Source organism: Haplochromis burtoni, unplaced genomic scaffold, assembly GCF_018398535.1.
Source record: "Haplochromis burtoni strain Fernald_Lab_line unplaced genomic scaffold, NCSU_Asbu1 Contig_18, whole genome shotgun sequence".
Classification (NCBI taxonomy): Eukaryota; Metazoa; Chordata; class Actinopteri; order Cichliformes; family Cichlidae; genus Haplochromis; species Haplochromis burtoni.
In genome coordinates, this window is record NW_024582379.1 from 452,426 (window position 1) to 470,768 (window position 18,343).

Here is an 18,343-nt window from a genome sequence, read left to right on the forward strand (position 1 = left end):
GTCGACTAGTCACGATTACATCGACTATCAAAATCGTCGACGACTGATTTAATAGTCGACCCGTCGTTTGAAGCTTTGTAAGATCACAAAAGACGCAGGAATAAGTAGTAGGAATTAAGAGTGTAATAACGGACTGAAACAGAAGATGGCAGCACTGCATGTACAAGGATGCCAGCTGCCGTTAAACCCCGAAGAAGAAGCAGTGTCCGAGAATTCATAGCGCAGTCCAGCTCAGTTTCCAACAATGGCGGCAGCTAGTTTGTTTTAATATTAGTCTTATTATTCTTTCTGGGTCACAAAATTAAACGTTTAACATATTTTCAGGCGAGAATGTAACTGTATAAACCTCAAATATCTGCTCAGTTTATCAAGACACCACATATTTTCAAAAGCGCTCCGACGTTTTCGGAGACGTCTGTTACCCACTAGCTCGATAGCTAGCCGGGGGCAAGGCTCACTAGAGCCTGTGAGAACACCGCACTCCCGGCAAATCGTTTTCAAACCCACCACCGTCTTTCGCTACTCAGGTTACATATATATAAGTCACTTAGATAACTTAAAAATGTTATTGTTTGGCTTTTTTTAGTATTTTATTTGTTCCTGAGTAAATCGGTTTGGCTGAGATTAAAGTTATCGTTTTTACATAGCTGTATAAACGTCAAGCAGACAACTGATTATCAGAAGTGTGAGATGCTCGAGAATATACTCCAGTGTCCCGTTATATTTTAGATAGCAAGGAGTTTATTAAACTTCACCGAAACAATCTGCAAATTTCATTAAAATTTAATAAACTATCATCTTGTCTTTATTTTTAGTTAGCACATACCTTAAACACTTAAAGCTGTAAGCTAATGATAGTTATATGAGAGCAGATGCATACTTGTGCAGTAAGCTGTAGGTTTTACGTCCAATGGATGCATGCTCTGATTAGTCGACTAATCACAAAAATAATCGGTGACTAGTCGACTATCAAAATAATCGTTTGTGGCAGCCCCAGTTGTGATAAAAAAATATTCAATGTTTGGTTTTCTTCCTGAATACTATTGTTGCTTATATTTACTGCGGGTATAAACGGTAAAAACTGTGTTTTATAAGGAAAACGCTGGAAAGCCTGTGAGCAAAAACAAACTCCACCCCCCTCTCCCTTTCCTATTCGTCCAAAAAAGTACCATGTCGACCAATCAAAAAATGATATGGCAACGTGGCATCTAGTTGTTAAGAAACGGGGGGAAGTTTTGAGATGTGAGAGATTTTTGACGTTTAGCACAAATCTTGTGTAGTTAGAGTGTAGTATAGTGTTGTTGTGTGTGTGTCAGAACAATGAGGCGACTGCTGAATGTTATAGGTGTTACAGGAGTGATATATCTCCTGTTGTCAGGCCTGCAGGTATCAGGCTGTTGTTCTCCTTTATCTCATAGTGGACAGAAATTATTTTTTGGAGTGGCACAAATAATTTGTGTGGCATCAGATTTGATGCAGAACAGCTGATTGTTCTGTAAATAGTTTGAAATGTTTATTTAAAAATACCTTGGCTGCATTTAAAAAATAGCTGCAAAAAACCTTATTGTTTGCCAAACTGAGTTACTTTTTTGAAGAAGTAACTATATAATTAATTGCCCAGCATTGGTCATTATATACTATATTTTGCAGACAGAGAGTTACAGACTCTCTCCCAGACCACAGACTCATAATACAAGTCAGAGCTTTTTTTTTAAAAAAGAAAGAAAGTTGTGTTTTCAAAATTGGAGTTCAAGTTATTTTTACTTCCAATAGTGTTAACATACTGCACAGGTCAATGACTAGATTTTTTCTACATTTTCATTGTAAGTGGGCTAAAGCAGTTAATTAAAAGTAGTCTAACATAAATGCTGTAATTTGATTATTTTAATAAACCATGTAACTTGGATGGATTCGATGCTGGAGTGACCACAGTGCACACGTCTGATGTTGCTCACAGTGGTCCAAGGGACCGCTCAGGGAGTTTGTGTGTTCGCTCAGACACGTGAAAAATTAGAGGGAACATTGCCGGTCACTCCTGGGAAGTTTTCTCTATTTGTGGATAATGGCTCTCAGTGTGGTTTGCTAGTGTTCCAAAGGCTTACAAATACTTTTGTAACCCCTTTCAGGCTGATAGATGTCGCCTAGAAAAATGTGATTACATTTTTAATTCGTGATTTAAAAGGGGGGTCTAATTACTTTTATCACACAAGACCAGGAAAGTTTGGATAGCTTTTTTCCCTTAACAAATGAAATCATCACATAAAAATAATGTTGTATTTGCTTAGGTTATCTTTGTCTAATAATACAAATTCTTCAATTATCAGAAACATGCCAGTCAGACAAGCATTAAAAAAACAGAATCAAAGACGGGGACAAATACTTTATCCCAGCACTATAATTAGCCATTTTTGCATGGCAACAAACCCTTGTGGTTGATTCATTCCAACTCAGGTCAAAGATGTTATTCACTGAATAATCTTCAGATATTATTAAAGTAAAAAAACAACAACCAGCAAAACATGAAAGCTATGAAAACATAGCTGTTTATATTAGATGGAATATTGTAATTCAGACGCAGACATTCATGGCCAAAGCCTCACAGTATATAACAGCCAAGCTTACAGGTACACCTCATGCAGAATAAAAACATTAAATCATAAAATGTAAGGGATAGAACCAGGTTTTTTGGTTTCTTAAAAAGTTGGCATGGGGGATGAAAGGATAACAAAAGATATTGTCTTTCTTACTGCTTATCAAATTGTTTACTGACAGTCAGGACAAAAGGACATGCCAAATTTTCCTCACATCTAACTTCTTTCAAAGTATCTTAGCTTTCACAGCATTGTTTTATGTCTTCCACGTGGTGATTTTCTTTATCGTTCTTTTTCTTTTAAAATTAAAGGGAAACTCTACTGCTCCGTGGGGAGCTTGGATTCGGCTCTCCGAGCAAGCTTTGTATGAGAGTGTGTGTGCTTGTGTGGTCAGCCTGAGTTGATGTGCTTCATTGCAGTGTGAAATTGGGCTTCTGGGCCACTCTCTGACCGCTGAGCTGATCTGCTTCCTCAATCTCAAGCTCGCTCTCTCCCACTCGCTCTTTCTTATGTCCTCCTCATCCTCATCCTCATCATTGTTTTGTTTTTCATTCAGCCATCCATCAGTCTACATATGGAAATGAACATGCATGCAGCAAATGCATGACTTTTGAGATCACTCTTTTCGCTAGACACCCAAAAACACATTGCCCTTGACTTAAACGACTTGCATGTTGACACCTATATTACATAAACACATGCATTTCTTTATCTTTCCTCTATGAATGTCTACAAGCAGCTAGTAGGCAAAAGTCTAGAAACAAACTCTTCCAGATATCCAAATGTTTCAATGTGATTCTAACATTCATCAAACATGTTCCTCCAGGGTCTTGCGCTTCTACATAAATCAACAGCATATTAATTTAATTTGATATTTTTGTCTTGACACATAAATGAGACTGTGCTCCCTTTTCTCTGTTCATTTGATGGCAGCTTGATGAGTCACATAAAAATAAAAAAAATACATATATTGCATATGTATTGCCACCCCAGGGGCCATTTACAAAAATAGTAAACAAAATGTGAAGATGGAAAAATAAACTGTCACTCTGTGTTTTCCATTGCCGTACTGTAAATGAAATGTGAGGTCTTACATAAAACTGCATAAGGTCAAAAATTATTAATTTTACAGGTTAAAAAAAGCCTCAGTAACAATGGATGGATGACTGGACAACATCGAACCAGCAGGCCTGCTGTAATTCAAAGCATTAGGATCAAGTGACATGTTTAAATGTCATACTGAAACACCTGTTGCATGTTTAAAAGATGCAAAAACAGAGCAAGGCAGAGGAACATTTGCCCATAGTAGTTTCTGTCTCTGTTTAAATAAACCCACATTATTCAGACACAGTGTGAACCAGTATATGTAATGATACTGGAATCTACTGCATGGGTCAAAATTAAATACAGCCATCCCACATATAATTACATGCCCTCCTCCTTGTGTTTGCATCCACTTTCCTTCGTTCCTATCTGCTCCCATCTCTCTACTCCCATACCTATCTCTTCATTCTTTTCTTGGTGTGACCGGGCGAAGTAAATGATAATTGCCTTGCCCCAATTTAAAGGAGGCTAAGAAAGGATTTTTCTGTCACCCAGACCAAGGAGCTGTCTAGCATCTCCAGACCCCTTCTTCTCTTTGGGAATTTATTTTTTTCTTTTTGGGATGAAGGTCCTGGTACTCTGTTTTTCCAAGGCTTTATTTATTTAGCTTTCCTGCCTCATTAGTTTGGGAAGGGAAGTTTTGGGTCATAAGGCTCATTTCATGGATGGCCAGTCTTTTTGTCTTTTTTGCTGCTAAACACAAATTGGGGTGTGGCATCATCTTCATTGAGAGTCACAGAAAAAAAAATAGCAAGTGCACTTTAATACATTTAAGTGTGGTCCCTTAAGTTTCAAATACTTGTTTCTGGTGACATTGTTAGGATTATTAAAATTAAGATTTTTCTCATTAGAAATGAAAGTTAATTAAAGTTGTCATTGTACTAGATTAAAGATCTTTTTACTTTTTGTACACTTTGTTCTGTTCTAGAGAGAAATTAAAGTGGAAATGAAAAAGTGACAATTTCTGAAATTTTCTGGAAACCTATTGGAAGTTCAAAATGTGAAATTTCCCTTTTATAAACATATCCGGTCTTTAAGTGATGACATGATGAATCCTGCTTCCGGGCCCAAACTACCCTATGTTTAATAAGGCTGTTGTGTTTTTAACATGTTTTAAAGCTTTTTATCTTGTTCTATTTAATCTCAACAAGCACCTAAAAACAGTCATTGATCACTGTCGGCCTCTCTCGGTTTTTATTCTCAATCATCCAGGAAAGTAAATCTCCAAAAGTTGATTCTGTTCATCTGTATGTAGCGTTTTCAGTGGAAGAAACGTTACATTATAAACAGTACATTATGCAAATGTACTGTTCATAAGATTGGGGAAACCTGCAGTCAGCTGAGACTGAAGAAGTCACTTGGATAAGTGACGATACGTTTCTTCCACTGAAAACGCTACGTCCAGATGAACAGAATCAACTTTTGGATATTCAGTTTAAAGCTTAGTTTTAAAAAACCTTAGGATGTAACTACAGCCCAGCCCATGCAGCAGTATATGAATGACTAACCTCGTATTGTGGATGGATTATCGCAGTTGTTCTCCTGGCTGAAGTTTGGTCCGTTTACAGCATCCTGATTGACTGCATTTGTCCCTGACCATTGAGAATCCTCACGTTAACTTTTATCAAGTGGAAAAAAGTTAGCGTTCATCCTCCAGCTTCACTTTTTATATTATGCTAACATAGCTGTGTCGCTAGCGATCACGTAGCACATTGTTATATACTAGCCAAACTTCATTAACCCTACAAACGCCACTGCTGTTTACTTTCCTGTCTTCATTTATGTTGGAAGTGGTAGCAGAGCTGTACGTTTTAATTTGTTTCAGAAATCCCTCAGTCAGAAGATGGTATATTTATATTTAGATTGAAACTAGCGAGCTAACTCCCTGCTAACTTATGGATGTCTGGATGCTAAACTTAATTGTTACACCTGGTAGAGCAGCCACACTGATCATTTTATTACAGATGAAAGAATTTAGTCAGTGATGCCGCAGTGACTGTTTGACTTAGGGACCTGCAGCGGAGTTTGGGCCTAGACACAGCTAATTACGTCCGACTTAAAGACCGGATTCTCAGTTCATTCTTTTGTCAGATAGAACTTTTAGGTTTAAGTGTAGGGTAAGTCTCTGTCAGCTTTCCATACAAGGAACTGTACAGTTTGTCCAATTCTTAATGAAAGAGCCTGTCAAGCTGCATCAATTTGAAAAGAAAGGCTGTTCAGGCCTCTCCACAGATGTTAAATGGGCTTGTAGTCTGCTAAACCATGTCTTACTATGTTTGGCTTCGTTCATCTTTTCTTCTTTTCACACAAGTTTCAGTTCCCATAGCTAATACAAATGTCCATAGCTTTTCTTTCGTCAGACCAGAGAATGTTCTTTCTCGTGCTTCCTTTAAATTATGTTTGTCAAACTCTCATCAAGCAGTCACATGCATTGTAATCAAAAGCTATTGAGTTTTACAATTCTTCTCTTTTACCATTGTGATTTTTAATCAAAATATAGAAGTTTCTTTTGTTTGCCACTGAGCCATGCTTTTTTGTCTATAGAGAGTGTACATCATGGCTTGGTTTTTGTGGTCACATGTGGAAAAAAAAACAATATATGCACAGCTACTTGGTGGACTGGAGCAGGTGGACTTCTGTATACACATCAAAGGTAAAGCGATGCAAACAGGATGCAACTCAGCACAATAAGTTGGCAAGTAAAACTTCACCATGACAACGATCTGCCTTGACAGTGTCAAAACAAAAGGAAACAAAAAAAATTACATCATTAAAAGCAGAATCTGTTAGAGGTTTGCATTTAATGATACACTAGAGCTACACCAAGTGTATTTAAAGTCACTTATTCTCATTCACAATGTCATCAATGACTGGGGGCAAAGATTTCCATCGACTCGACTGTATTCCCACTGAACATCCATCTTTTCTTACCCGATTTAATTAAACTGGAAGGGGACAACTTGTCAAAGACTAAGCCACAAGCCACTCATCTCAACTCCCTACAATAGCTTGATTTTTGTTGACAGTTTTTGTGAGCAACTTTTCTGCTCGCTGTGAGTGTACGTCAGCCAGTAACCGTTTCTGCACAATTTTTCAGCTAAAAATTAAAAACAAATTATTAGAATACACATATTTTTCAGTGAGTCATCTGTTACGTTATAATCAATCCTCTGTTGATTTCTTTCTGTAACATTAGGCAAGCCTACTTCTCAAATCAATCACTCTTTTCACAACTCCTTAATGGGTGTAATAACTGTTCTGAGTAATGAACCCCTGTTGATTTTGAAGTTATTTATTTCATAGCTTGAAATATAAAAGACATGTATGAAAAAAACAAAAAACAAATGCAAGTCATGCCACATATTTGAGTATTACTTAAAAAATTCACAAATAACAGAAAAGTGTTCTTGGCAGTGAGCAACAGAATTTGGACAATTAAGCTAGTATTCAACATAATACTGAAAATCAATAACTTGCCAACTCACCTCTAGCTGCTGAGCCTTTGGGTTTTTAAGGTCACAGAGAGAAGTGTTAATTCTATGGTTGTGTTTGACACAGCGCTGGGTTGTGTTCTGGGGCATTGGGAACATCTGGCGCACCAACGTCAGCCGACCGATAGACTTCATGACTAACTCCTGCAAGTCATAGTCCGAGATCTCCTGAAAAAGGGTAGAATAGAGGAATAGGTATAGAAAAGGAAAGAAGGGATGAAGTAAATGTAGGTATGAAATTAACAACTTCATTATGTAGACATAAAGCCAGCATGAACAAAATACAAAAGAACTGTAACTGCGCACACAAAATAAAAGCAAAAAAAGAAAAACATGGTTGAATATTACACCTCAAAAGCCTCAGATCTAATTCCTAAACAAGTAAAAGTTAGGCTTTGTTTTAGATACCCTATGTTTCTCATTATCGCCACACCGAGCGATGAAAAGCTGTCTACATCATATGTAAAAATAGTTATTAGATATGAAAGGTACAAGTCAGCCTATGGAAAGAGGAAGAGAGAAGGGTAAAAAATATCTGCGTGTTGGTCTGACTGTGCGCATATGTTTGTTATGTGCACACATGTGCGTCTGCACGTACTCTGTATGTCCTTGCAAAACCTTGGGGGAGGAATCACTGCTAATTTTAGCCCTAGGACACACACTCTCCTTCCCCGCTCTCCATCCATGGATCTCCATCCATCCTCCATGCAGAGGGTCATGTGGTGATGAGATGAGAACTGACGTTTATCGTCCCTGGTGGAGGTAATGCTGCCATCAACTGAAACAGCTTTTACTTCCTTTGTATGTGTATGCAGTGATTGTGTTTGTGTGTGATTTCATGTGTCTTTTGTGCCCATGCCAGTCTGTGCATAAATCAGTCAGGTTTTTTTTTTATGAGACTGTTTTTAAGCCGTACAATCATGAAAAACCCTTATGATTCCCTTGTGTATGCACCTGAGTCCGCTTGATAGGATTGAAAGGACTCAGATTATGCACATGCACAAACAATCCATCACACACACACTTTGTATTAGTGAAGGGTAATATTATAGATAACACACCTCATTGACTAATAGGAATGGATTTTAATTGAGTGTAATTAACGTCCATTAAGACCTGTGAGTCCTCATGGGATATGATCAATGGTGATTAGAGGTTGTTTTATATGGACTTTATTGGTATACCCAGTGTCATCTGCACTAATAAGGATGATGTATTGCCTTTGCAATGGCCCCTAGATCTCCACATCCACCACCAGACACAAAAATATTCATTTGCTTCTGCTTAGAAGTTGATTTTCAAGTTTCTGCTTTTTATACTTTTTCCTCTGTGGTCATATTTTACTGGAACCAGATGTAGTTCTACAGTGGATTTAAATTATTTATAAAAGTTAACAACAAAAGAATGGAATTTATACCTTGACAAATTACTCAAACAACTTAACATGTTTAACCTTGCATTAACACTCTGCGCTCTGAAATATCTACTTTCTAAACAGTCCAAATAAGGAATCCGTTTGCTGGCTTAGGGGCAAAAACGTGGCAAAAATCCCAAACAGCTGAAGACATAAAACCCTGAAGGGGACTGAATTACAAAGCCAACAAAAAAAAGAAGATCCAGAGCAGAGAGAAAATGCTGAAAATTGCTAAAAAGGCAGATTTGTGGGCCGAAAGAGAATTAAGATGCACAGCAGGCTGTCAAGGGCACGCAAAGAAAGATCGGTAGACAAAAATTATCCGGAGTGCACCACTCAAAGGATCAAATGCAAACAAATATAGATGAACCAACACACAGCAAAAACAGAGACAAAGACACACTTAATTGGGAGGTTTGAGGTTTGCCCTCTAAACAGGGATTTGTCCCTCTTCCTTTGTCATGTTCTGTTTGGCTCTTTGTCTGGATCTCCCTGGGGATAAACTAAAGTGACATCACCCAGTGTGACTTTCAGTGCTCTGAAAGTTGTTAGCCTTTTAACAGCTAAGACAAAATGAATATGACACATGGATGCACATACAGTAGACCGGCGTGAAGAAACACACATGCTCTCATCTACAACCCTAGAGTCTCGGGAAGGAGAGGGTACTGCTACACAGTTGATATTAACCTCATATAATCACTTCGCTCTTTTTCACGAGTTTCACTTTACCCCAACCTTCCCTCAGGCCACTAACCATTAACCTTTCATGGACTTCTTCAATCAAAACATTATAAGACCAACGCTAAATGCCTCTGCAACACTGAGTTAAAATAGGGGTGAGGTTCGAGTTGGATTTACAACAATGACCCTGAAACATCCATGAAATAATTACTGCTCATTATCTAATTACCAGCTCAAAATTTTAATTCTTTAATTCCCTCTTTCATGCCCATCGTCATTTTTGTCTAGTTTCAAATTACTTACTCAGTCTTTTAGTCCTAACCAACAACTGAACAAAGGTGAGATTGTTTTATCACTCATTCCTTTTAATCCTCTTAAAGATTAGCATTTAATTACAATATCATTTGGTCCTTATGTCGGTGTTGTGGGCTTAAATTCTACACACCAAGGCCAGCTACCTCAAACTAAACACACTAGGTCAGTCATGACAGCCAGAATGCCCTAAACCTAATTTCTGGAGTTCATCATGAGCTGTTTACTCTGTAAATCAAATCCGTTCAATTTATCCCCATTCTTGTCGACCATTTTACCCTTATCCAGATACTTCTTTCCCCATGGTATTTCTCCCCTTTCCTTTCATTTCTCTTGGATGACAGGAGAAAGCTACTTTTATTTATTTTTTGGGGGGGGTTCTGTTTGTCCTCCGCTACTCAACTGCTGAGCCCATCAGTGCCCATAATAATCTCCTCTGGCTTTAAGTCTTCTCACATGTTCACTTCAGGAAAGAATAAAAAAAAAAAAGAGCATGAAGAAGAGAGAGGCTAGGATGAATGAAGCTGTTCAAAGCAATGCTCAGAAGAAAGTATAACCCAAAATTCACTACAGTCTGCTGTATTACACCAGCCTACCTGCTGGTGATAGGAGATCAGTAAGCACAGTGTATTACAATGTGAATGTTAGACATGATGGAAGTGATAAGACTAACATCCCATATCTGATAATGTCTAGATAAATATTAAATCTTTAAGAAATGCATTACATCCATAAAGGCTTCAAAAAGCAAAGAAGGGTAAAAGAAAGTAAAATGGGATTTAACTAATAATCGTATTATTTAAACTATTGCCGTTAGTGTTAAGAAAGGGAGGGTTGTAGCACAAGGCCACAGAAGAAATGTACTTTAAGTCTTTAAATCCTTAAATTCTATTAGATTTAGAAGGTTGATAGAAAGAACGCATCAAGATGATGGAGAAAATCTGCGGCAAAGTGAAATACCATGCAAACACACAACACACCAACACTATGCAGACAAGTTATGAGGCAGGAGCAAGGACAGAACTATGATCAAATGTGTTCTAATTCAGATTTCCAAGCAGGGAAAGGTGGATGAGAGAGGTGCCACGTTTTCCTTCAACAAGGCAAAAAAAAAAAAGATCCGACAGTTTCGGCGTAGCCACTTATTAACAACAAGGGTATGAGATAGCTGAAGTCATAGCGAGCAATTTCAAGCTGTGGACACAGTATGCACAAATGTAGACTCATTCTCTCCCAGCAAGTCCTTCTGGAGCAGCAAATAAAATTGTTCTTTAACTTAGCTGAGATTGCAGCCTTAAGTTAGAGTCACTTTGTATCCTTAATCTGTTTCCAAGAACAATAAATGAAACTAACCACCACACAGTAGGCTTTAATAGGGTTCAATTATGCGAAAGTCTGTAGAATGTTCTTAAATTGGACAAGACCTCATAATCCAGCAATTATATTAAAAAAAAAAAGAAAATCCGAATAGTTCCAGTTACATGGCTTTCATAGTGACGTGTTAAGCTCCAAATTGACAGAAAATGCTAATCTCAAAGCATCTTATTACTATGCATTTTTCCTCTGAGAGGCAGAAGAGACAGACGAATGGAGCGAAAGAAGAACAAAAAGGAAACGGGTGTGAACGACCACAGAAAAGATCAAGAATAACGAATAATGGGGGAATTGTGAATGAGCGGGGTCAATAGTGGAGTTATCCTCCAAAATGTAAGGGGCAAACAGAGAGAAAGAGAAGTCATGAACATCTCTTATCACTTCTTCTCCCCACACCCCTCATCCTCTTCTCCTGAGAAGAGCAAAGGAGATGGGTAAAGGAAGGATGATCAATTATGAACTGTGAACTCCCCCTCAGTGGGGCTGTCTGACTGTTGGCTGTAGATAAAGCACAGTTATGACAACCATACAGTACCCTCTCATCCATAATAATCTACAGGGATGGAGAGGACTTTCACACATAGGAATATTCATTCTCCACAGAAGAAGTACAAGAGGACATTCTATATGACAAAATATTTTAACCGCTCATCTATTTTAAACACCCTCTGAACCATTTCATGTGGCCAATGGAATATAGTGTGCGCATCACAGAAATCTATGACTATATTTTTGTCTTGATTTTTACATTTTATGCAGGGAGACTTGGTAAGCATTGATTTTTAGCATAAAGAAAACTGTGTGTGTGAGAGAGAGAAAGAGATATAGGAAACAAAGAAGCTCTGTCATTCACAAAAGTCTGAAATTGCTTAGAAATGAGCTTTTTTTAAAGTCATAGGTGCCTGACCACTGTTTTTTGCTACCCTCAAAGTAAAGGATTATCTTCTTTTTTTTTAAATAACTAACAAGCAGCTACTTGAGTTTTGCTTATGAATTTATAATTAGTAACAAACCACAGGCAGTACAAAAAGAATAGCTAATGATTACGCAATTTGTAGAGAATGAATCTATATTAGCTGCGGTGCTTCAAACATATTCATGATCTTATCATCACCTAATGATTCATTCATTCATTCCAATCTGTTCTTTGGAAACGCGGTTTTATCTACTACACACACTGGTGTGAAAAAGTGTTGGCCCCTTCCTGATTTCCTGTTTTTTTTGTATGTTTGTCACTTAAATATTTCAGATAATCAAAGAAATGTAAATATTTGACAAAGATAACAAAAACATTTGAAATGAAGGTCTTTATTATTTACTGGGGAAAAAAATCCAAACCTCCATGGCTTGTATGAAAAAGTGATTGCACTCCCCTCTGGTGTGACATCATTGGAAAGCTAAGTTCAATTTCTTTAGTCATATATGACTAAAGTGGCAGTAGCCAGGCCTGATTACTGCCACTGTTCTCAATCAAGAAATCACTAAAATAGGATCTGCTTTACAAAGTGGAGTAGACCAAAAGTTTCTTAAAAGCCAGACATCATGCTGCGATCCCACGAAATTCAGGAACAAATGAAAAACAAAGCCTTTTCCACATCTATCAATGTGGAAAAGGTTATAAGCCATTTCTAAAGCTGTACGAAGAGTAAGGAGATGGGTACGGGGTTTGTTGTGAGGTCACATAAACAACCCAAAACATCCCTCCTCCATCACTGTGCTTGACAGTTGTTATGATGTATTTGTGGTGTGGTTTTGTTGTGTTTCGCTAAACGTGGCACTGAGCATTATGTCCAAACATTTCCACTTTGGTTTTAGATGGAAAACATGCAGCCATGCTCTTATATAGACCTATTCTGTTCCTGCTGTAGGCAGGAAAACAGAACAGCTGTGCCATGGACCGGTCTTTGTTTAGAATTTTTAAGCAGTTAATAAAAGGCTAGAATGTTGCCAGATGACAGCTTACAGTTTCAGGACTTCACCAGTGTTCCCTCCTTTGCTTTTTTTGTAACAGAAGCCTACATTTATGTGACTGGTCCAAGAACTCAGACTGAAAGCAAAGTATAGTTTATTAGGCCGCTGAATCCGTATTTAGCCAAACAGGCATCTAAATAATGATAGTCTTCTTCACAGGCTGCTTGTTATTGCCATCAGAAAAACAAAATATACTAAGACATTTTGTAAAAGCAAGCTTTTGTCAAAATCCCTAATGGTACATGGGAAATGGACATTATGATATGCATTCTATTTTATTTAGCAGATAAGTGACATAAAAAGCCCTGTATGAAGTAATTAAGTAAAACAGAGTCATTGTTTTGGTCTGATTTATTCACATTTTACATCTGAACAATCATGTTGAATAAAAACCAGGGCTCCCTTGGTTTCCTCCACTCTGTTGAAGTGAGAAAATACAATAAATAAATAAAAAAAAGTTGAGGGGTTATCTAAGGTACTGGGGGAGATTGTAAGTGTTACTGGAGCCTCAAAGTCTCAAAATCTCCACTAAACATCAAAGAAAAGAAGATTGGCTGTCCTGCAGAACTAATGGATGTCATGCATTCCAATGCATGAAGAGAAACACTCTCTTTGCATAACCGAGCAAATAATAGGACTAGCAGCAGTTAGCAGCAGTGTTATGCTACAGTTAGAGGCTTGAAAATGGAAGAGAGAGAAAAAGAGAGAAACTACAGTACACTCAAGCATCTAGATATATTTTCTTGTTTTGTCCCACATTGCGTGTACGCTGCTTTTTGCTCTTCTCCGATGTATCTGCTTGTGTATATGGTTGTGTGTTTGTTAGTGTGTGGCAGAATGGGCTCCCTGTTGTGCCCTGCAAGTTCATTGTAATGCCCGAGGCTACCAAGACACACTGCATTAGCTTGTAGTGCACATACACCCCCTAACATGCACACGCACACGCAAAAAATGTAGCTAATTCTGCTGTTTTTCTAAAAGGCATTTCTCGCGAAGCAAGATCAAAGATCGGCTCCTATTCAAAATTAATAGGAAATTACAGCCAGCATTAAAGTTTCATTATGTTTCGCTTATGACCAGCGCTCACTCTGATCAGCGATCATGAACACGGATGAGAGAAATACACAGGGTGATAACTGTACACTCTGAGGAACAGGAAATTGACTTTGTGAACTGTTTGGTCTTGTCTACAACTGTTAATCCAAAAAAGCATTGAACTAGAACTGATTGTGAACTTTTAAAGGTCATCCACCGATGGCATGTGTGTTTTTGTAAAAACTGATGTGAAACAAAAAGAGCCAAGTTTTCTCTCAAATATCCAAAGGATAGGAGTCAAAAAAAGGGTTTTTGGATCTACAGCCAGAAGTATTCACAGAATAAATAAAAGAACAAGGTCAACACAAAGCATACAAAGTACATGATACACTGTCATGGCACTTACCTCGTTAATCAGGATCCAGTGACAATCGAAGGCCACCAGGTTTGTCTCCACCACCTACGAAAACACAAGACACAACATTTTCTTTTTAAATTGCGCTTAATCTCTGTGACCAACAAAGGCAACAGTGGTCGGGCTTTTTATGATTTACAGTAAAATAAATTATTACAGACTTTCATATAAAGGCTACTGTCATTGTGAATCACGACTTCTAAAGTGTGAATATGATGGTAAACAATTTAGTGGAAAGCTGCAACGGTGAAGCGTGAAGGTGTGAAGCTCGACACAGAATTTCTATCAAAGGTGCTCAAGGTATCAGTCAAAAATCTTTTCAAACACATGCAAATGTAGTCATGCTTGCCTGACCCGAATACAGCCTTCAACATCAAGTATTTTATCAGTTTACACAATTTAGGCAAACTTCTGAGGGGATTTCATTTGCTTTTCCTCCTGCAGTGATCTCTGTGTGTGCGAATAACACAAGACAAAATCAGGGGCAAACAAAAAATGCCTCAGAATTGTGTGTTTTTCAGCCTAGAGAAAAACAAAACAGTCTCCATGAAGTGCAACTTAAATATTTATATGTGTCTATCTAACCAGCAGCTACACAAATGTTAAACGCTGCAGTGAGGACACATTGGAAAAGGGCTGTCTACCAAAGAGAACAGAGAGAGAACAGTACTATAGTCAAGGCTAAACCTTTGGAACTTCAGACATACCTGCAGTACATTTGCACATATCGTACATTTCTATTAAAAGGCTAATCTGCTCTGCTATATACGTATAGCAGTAACAGTTCTTTGTGTGTGTGTGTGTGTGCGTGTGTGTGCACGTGTGTGTTATTCGTCTGTGATCACATTTAACAATGACATATGATATGAGGACATCAATGACATAATAACTAGATATTTTTGTTTATGTGTGTGTGAGTGTGTGTTTGAATAAAACAACAGACTTCTTCTCATTAGTATTTGGAGTATTTGGTATTGATCTATTGAAGCTAATCTAATTAGCTTTTTCTTTAACACAGTAATCTAGTTCATTACTTTTACCAAAGTCAGTAATCACATTACACTTACTAGCAATTAGTTCAGTTGTGGTAGATAAATGCTCGAGGTTTGCATCAGTGGCAGAAAAAAACAAAACACCCAAAAAAAAAGACAATTATGTGATGGGAAAAGGAAGAAACTGGTAACGGGAACAGTAAAGGGTCTGCACTTATTAGCATTTATATATTATGCATACTATATTTATATCCCATTTAACCTTTGCTAGGATCCACAAAGAGCTTTGTTATGTGTTTCTCATTTAGCCATTCACACACTGGCAAAGGGCTGGAGCTGGCGAGGTGTTTACCTGCTTTCAGGAGCAACATGGGGTTTAGTATCTTTCCCAGGGACTCGTTGGCACATGAAGGCGATCAGCCCTCCAACCCCATGACTACTGGACAGCCTGCTCTAAAACCTGAGTCATGGCCAACCCCATGCATCTTAAGCAATGTCATGGTGAACTGCAAAATTAAACATTTACTGAACAGACTGAACAGAGATCAGAGGGTTGAGTATTCTTACCTTGCTTTTGACTTTCTTCTGTCAAAAACACTCACCTTTGCTTTTTACCTCTTTTGTCTCTCATTTTCATCCTCCCAGAACCACCCTCTAATTTTTGTTCTCTTATCGTTGCTCTCCCCTCACCTCTCATCCCATCATCGGGCTTTAATTACTCACTTCTCACTCTGTGACTGCTCCTACTCCTTTTCTTCGCTCGCTCTCAGCCCTTCTCCCTTCAATCCCAGAGTAAAAATAGAGTGCCACTCATATTATCATTAGCTATAATTGTCTAGGTGACTATAGAACATCACGCCATAAAACACTTTTTAAACAAAAGGCAACAGCTGGAGAGGGTGGCGGTGTGTGGCTAATAATGGTTTAATCTCCCACCGAATCGCCATAAAACTTATAACACAGAAGGCTGCTGTAAAACACTCGACAGAAAACATAGTTTCGACACAGACAAGGTGTAAGGCAGAGTGACTGAGCTGTAAGACACAATATTTTTCTTAATTTTAGTTTTTTCTGTCAGAACCTCTGTTCCCCTCTACTGTCACTTATTCCCTCCATGTACGGGATCCGAAATGTAAGTAATGTGGTTTTTGTCGTTTTGTCCTGTCACAATGTTTCTGTTTATCTCCACTGAAAAATTGAATGAGTGGGCAGCGATAAAGGCAAAAAGGAGAGGGGAGAAAGACAACACAGGTTTCTCAAACTCAACTTTTCTGGTCAGCTCTCTTTCTGGCTTAATGTCCTTTTTTGCAGTCCTCTCTCTTGGTATTAATTATGAGTATTTGTGTGGGATTGCTTGCAAAATTTCCGCTTTTTAAATATGAAAAACTTTAATCTGATATTTTATTCAAGATCATGGGAAAGTGAATGTGCTTGGACTGCAACATTGCTAAGCCAGATAGTACGTGGGTAGTAGACCACAAACAAAGTTTTTACAGCAGAATATTACTTTGTAATGAGCTGATAAATGATCTTCACCTGTCAGCGGTTTCAGTGTTGTGGTTGTCTGGTGTCGCTGCTTGTACGCAGCTACTGCTGGTTCTGTAGTAAGTGCTTCCACTTTTCCCATTATGACCTCCCTCTAGCATCCGTATGGACAGATGTTTTAAGCTAATTAGTGAAATGGAAGATTCATAGAACTAGACATGACTCCTCAGGGGTTGGAATTGTTCAATACACTCTCTCAGACAAACACACACACACATATTCACACTCATACACACACAAGAACCAAACACCCACAGCTACAACAATTACTGCTGCTAAGTCCCGAGGCTGGTTTGTCTGTGTACTTGCCCTTGTGTATTTGTCCAGATGTACACACACTTACAAAACATCACAGCCTTCGTGCCACCAATGGAGGAAGGTAGGGGGGGGGGATCACCTGGGCATCATTCCTTTAGTGATAGCAAAGAAATCCTTGTGACCTCTCGGCCCACCTTCACAAAAGCTTCAATTCGCCACAGTTCTTCTTCTCTGAAGTCAGAAGATCGCACTAAAACCAGCTCCGTGGTCTGAGACAAATCCAATCACCTAGTGTCAATATAAGTAAGCCTTTTCTCAGAGTCTGAAAGCACACACAGAGAACTAAGACTGATCTGTAACATCATGCTACAGCGCACACCAGTCTTGTACGTGTTTATCAAGCGGCCGTGGGACAACCAAACACTGTTTTGATCCTGCAAATGACCTCTGCTCACCTGTCACTCCTGAAGGAGTACAACAAAGAGAAATTGTTGATTTTGGCAAATGGTTTAGCTTGACACACAAGTGTCGGGGTTTGCCGCTCACACTGAGGTCTGACTTGACAAAAGAGGGCGTATTGCTAATATTTTACTCACACACGTTATGCTAATGCACACGCATAATAAATATGAGCCTATACAGCACATTTTAGACAACTGTTCAAACAAACAAGGATATACGACTTCTTTTACAGACTGCTGTATATTCCCTGTATAGTGGGGCACTCTGTGTGAGAGGTTAAGAATGTAAAAGCAGTGGTATGATGCCTGAAGTGAGAGAGTGGGTGTTGTTATTGAATAAAGTGCTCTAAATTAAAAATTAGTAGTGTCATTTAATTTCATGCACTATTTGTGATCAAATCAAGCAAACAGCCTACAGCCAACCCTCCAAACTAGGCATATCCAGCTTCACATTTGAACATGCAAGCACAAGCTGTGAATTTATAAACACACAAAGAAAAAAATCTATAAACACAAGCACAGTGATCCATTTCTACTTCTTCTTCTTTCACAGTCCAGCCCCTGTTGCATTACTTGTCTGGAAAGCAAGATGTGCTATATGATTATGCGCCTACTGACACACACACACACACACACACACACACACACACACACACACACACACACACACACACACACACACACACACACACACAC

The 18,343-nt window shown here is 38.4% G+C and overlaps 1 protein-coding gene across 1 annotated transcript in view; it reads right to left on the minus strand.

The window, feature by feature from the left end:
- Positions 1-18,343, minus strand: part of grid2 (glutamate receptor, ionotropic, delta 2) — a gene marked incomplete at its 5' end in the record, with an annotated part of 543,021 nt that overhangs the window by 148,689 nt on the left and 375,989 nt on the right. Inside the window, 2 exon segments of the mRNA XM_005916136.3 lie at positions 7,181-7,354; positions 14,383-14,436. Coding sequence (XP_005916198.1) covers positions 7,181-7,354; positions 14,383-14,436 — 228 coding nt within the window.